Below are 2,031 nucleotides of genomic sequence, written 5' to 3' on the forward strand. Positions count from 1 at the left end.
GGTTTCATATAAATCTTCACGGGTAGAACAGCATTGAACCTATTCCAAAAATCTGTCCTTGATCCATGATCACACTCATCTCCCAGACCAGCTCCTTGAGCACATCTCCCTAGCTGGAAGAAGAGGACTCTGGGCTTGGTGAGGGGAGGCCCCAGGAAGAGAACTGAGTTCTCAGAGGGCACAGCCACCATCCTCCTCTCAGGGTGAGCCTCAAAGAAAGGGGCCTCCCTCATCCCTTTTCACCTCTCTATACAAACGCACCACCCACATGCAAATCTGCACCCACAGGAAACCACCACACATTTCCTTAAATTCAGGGTCCAGCTCACATGGGAAATGTTCTCTGAGAGTCATGGACCTCCTGTGCAAGAACATGAAGCACCTGTGGTTCTTCCTCCTCCTGGTGGCAGCTCCCAGATGTAAGTGTCTCAGGGGATGCAGATATGACGATATGGGAGGCTGTCTCTGATCCCAGGGCTCACTGTGGGTCTCTCTGTTCACAGGGGTCCTGTCCCAGGTGCAGCTGCAGGAGTCGGGCCCAGGACTGGTGAAGCCTTCGGAGACCCTGTCCCTCACCTGCGCTGTCTCTGGTGCCTCCATCAGCAGTAACTGGTGGAGCTGGATCCGCCAGGCCCCAGGGAAGGGACTGGAGTGGATTGGGGAGATCAATGGTAATAGTGGGAGCACCAACTACAACCCCTCCCTCAAGAGTCGAGTCACCATTTCAAAAGACGCGTCCAAGAGCCAGTTCTCCCTGAAGCTGAGCTCTGTGACCGCCGCGGACACGGCCGTGTATTACTGTGCGAGAGACACAGTGAGGGGAGGTGAGTGTGAGCCCAGACACAAACCTCCCTGCAGGGAGGCGGAGGGGGCGGGCGCAGGTGCCGCTCAGGACCAGCAGGGGGCGCGCGGGGCCCACAGAGCAGGAGGCCGGGTCAGGAGCAGGTGCATGGAGGGCGGGGCTTCCTCATCTGCTCAGTGCTCTCCCTCCTCACCAGCACCTCCGCTGTCCCCAGGGCTCCTCTTTCTTTGATATCTTCTGTTTCCTCACATTCTTCTGCCAGAAAAGAAAGGAGGAAGGCACATTTTCCTCTTACAATTGAAGTTTCACCGATTACTAGGAACTTTCCTACAATTTCCTGCATGGCCCATTATTCCTTAGTGATTAAAAAAATATATATTCTAATGATTCTCACCATCTCTTGGTTTGTGTCATCAATCGAATTTTGCCCTCTTTGAAATTCATATGCTGAAACCTTAAATTCAATGGATCTATATTGGAATTTTAATGATACAATGAAGGTTAAATGTGGTGAGAAGTGTGAGAACCTAATACAGTAGACGTGCTGTCTTTATAAGAAGAGGAAATGACACCAGAGACCTCTCACTTTTCACGTGCACGCAGAGAAGAGGCCATGTGGAGACGCAGTGTATTAGAAGGTGCCCCAGTGCATGCCAGGAAGAAGCTGCACCAAGAAACAACCCTGCCAGCACCTTGATCTTCAACATTTAGACTTCAGAATTGTAAAAAAAAATCAATATTTGTTGTTTAAGCCACCCATTCCGTGTTGTCTTCTTATGAAGACCCAGACAGACTAATACCACATAACTCATAACACTGTTAGTGCTGTCCCCTGGATGGAGATTCAGTCCCCTGAAGCTGGGCACATCTCTCAGATTTCTACATAAAGTAGGCAAAAAATAGTAGCTGTGGTATAAAAACTTGTCATGTCCCTGTTGACCAATTTCTGGGCAAAGTGTTTCAATGAAGCCCTTGGGGCTTTGTCACAAAAGTTGTCTTTTATCTTTAATTACCCCTAACTAATGGACAATGGGTACCTGCTGGATGGAGACTGACCACTGACCATCTTCTGCTGTCTCCTTAGCATGCCACAGAATACCACACCAATATCACTCTACGTCTTCAACTTTCTAAATTTGCACTGAATCTATTACTAAATGAGGAGTTACATGAGGTCTAAGTTTTGTTCCCTTCTTCCCAGTCTTCCTCAATTACCAAGGGCAGAAGAG

The 2,031-nt window shown here is 49.1% G+C and overlaps 1 gene segment (V, D, J or C); it reads left to right on the plus strand.

Annotated features, from left to right (window-relative positions):
• The first annotated feature begins 285 nt into the window (after positions 1 to 285).
• LOC116268588 lies at positions 286 to 1,452 on the plus strand. The segment is given in 3 exon segments: positions 286 to 419; positions 504 to 824; positions 1,406 to 1,452. Coding segments are annotated over 3 exon segments (420 nt in total).
• The last annotated feature ends 579 nt before the right edge of the window (positions 1,453 to 2,031 follow it).

Source organism: Papio anubis, unplaced genomic scaffold, assembly GCF_008728515.1.
Source record: "Papio anubis isolate 15944 unplaced genomic scaffold, Panubis1.0 scaffold2087, whole genome shotgun sequence".
In the NCBI taxonomy this organism is placed as follows: Eukaryota; Metazoa; Chordata; class Mammalia; order Primates; family Cercopithecidae; genus Papio; species Papio anubis.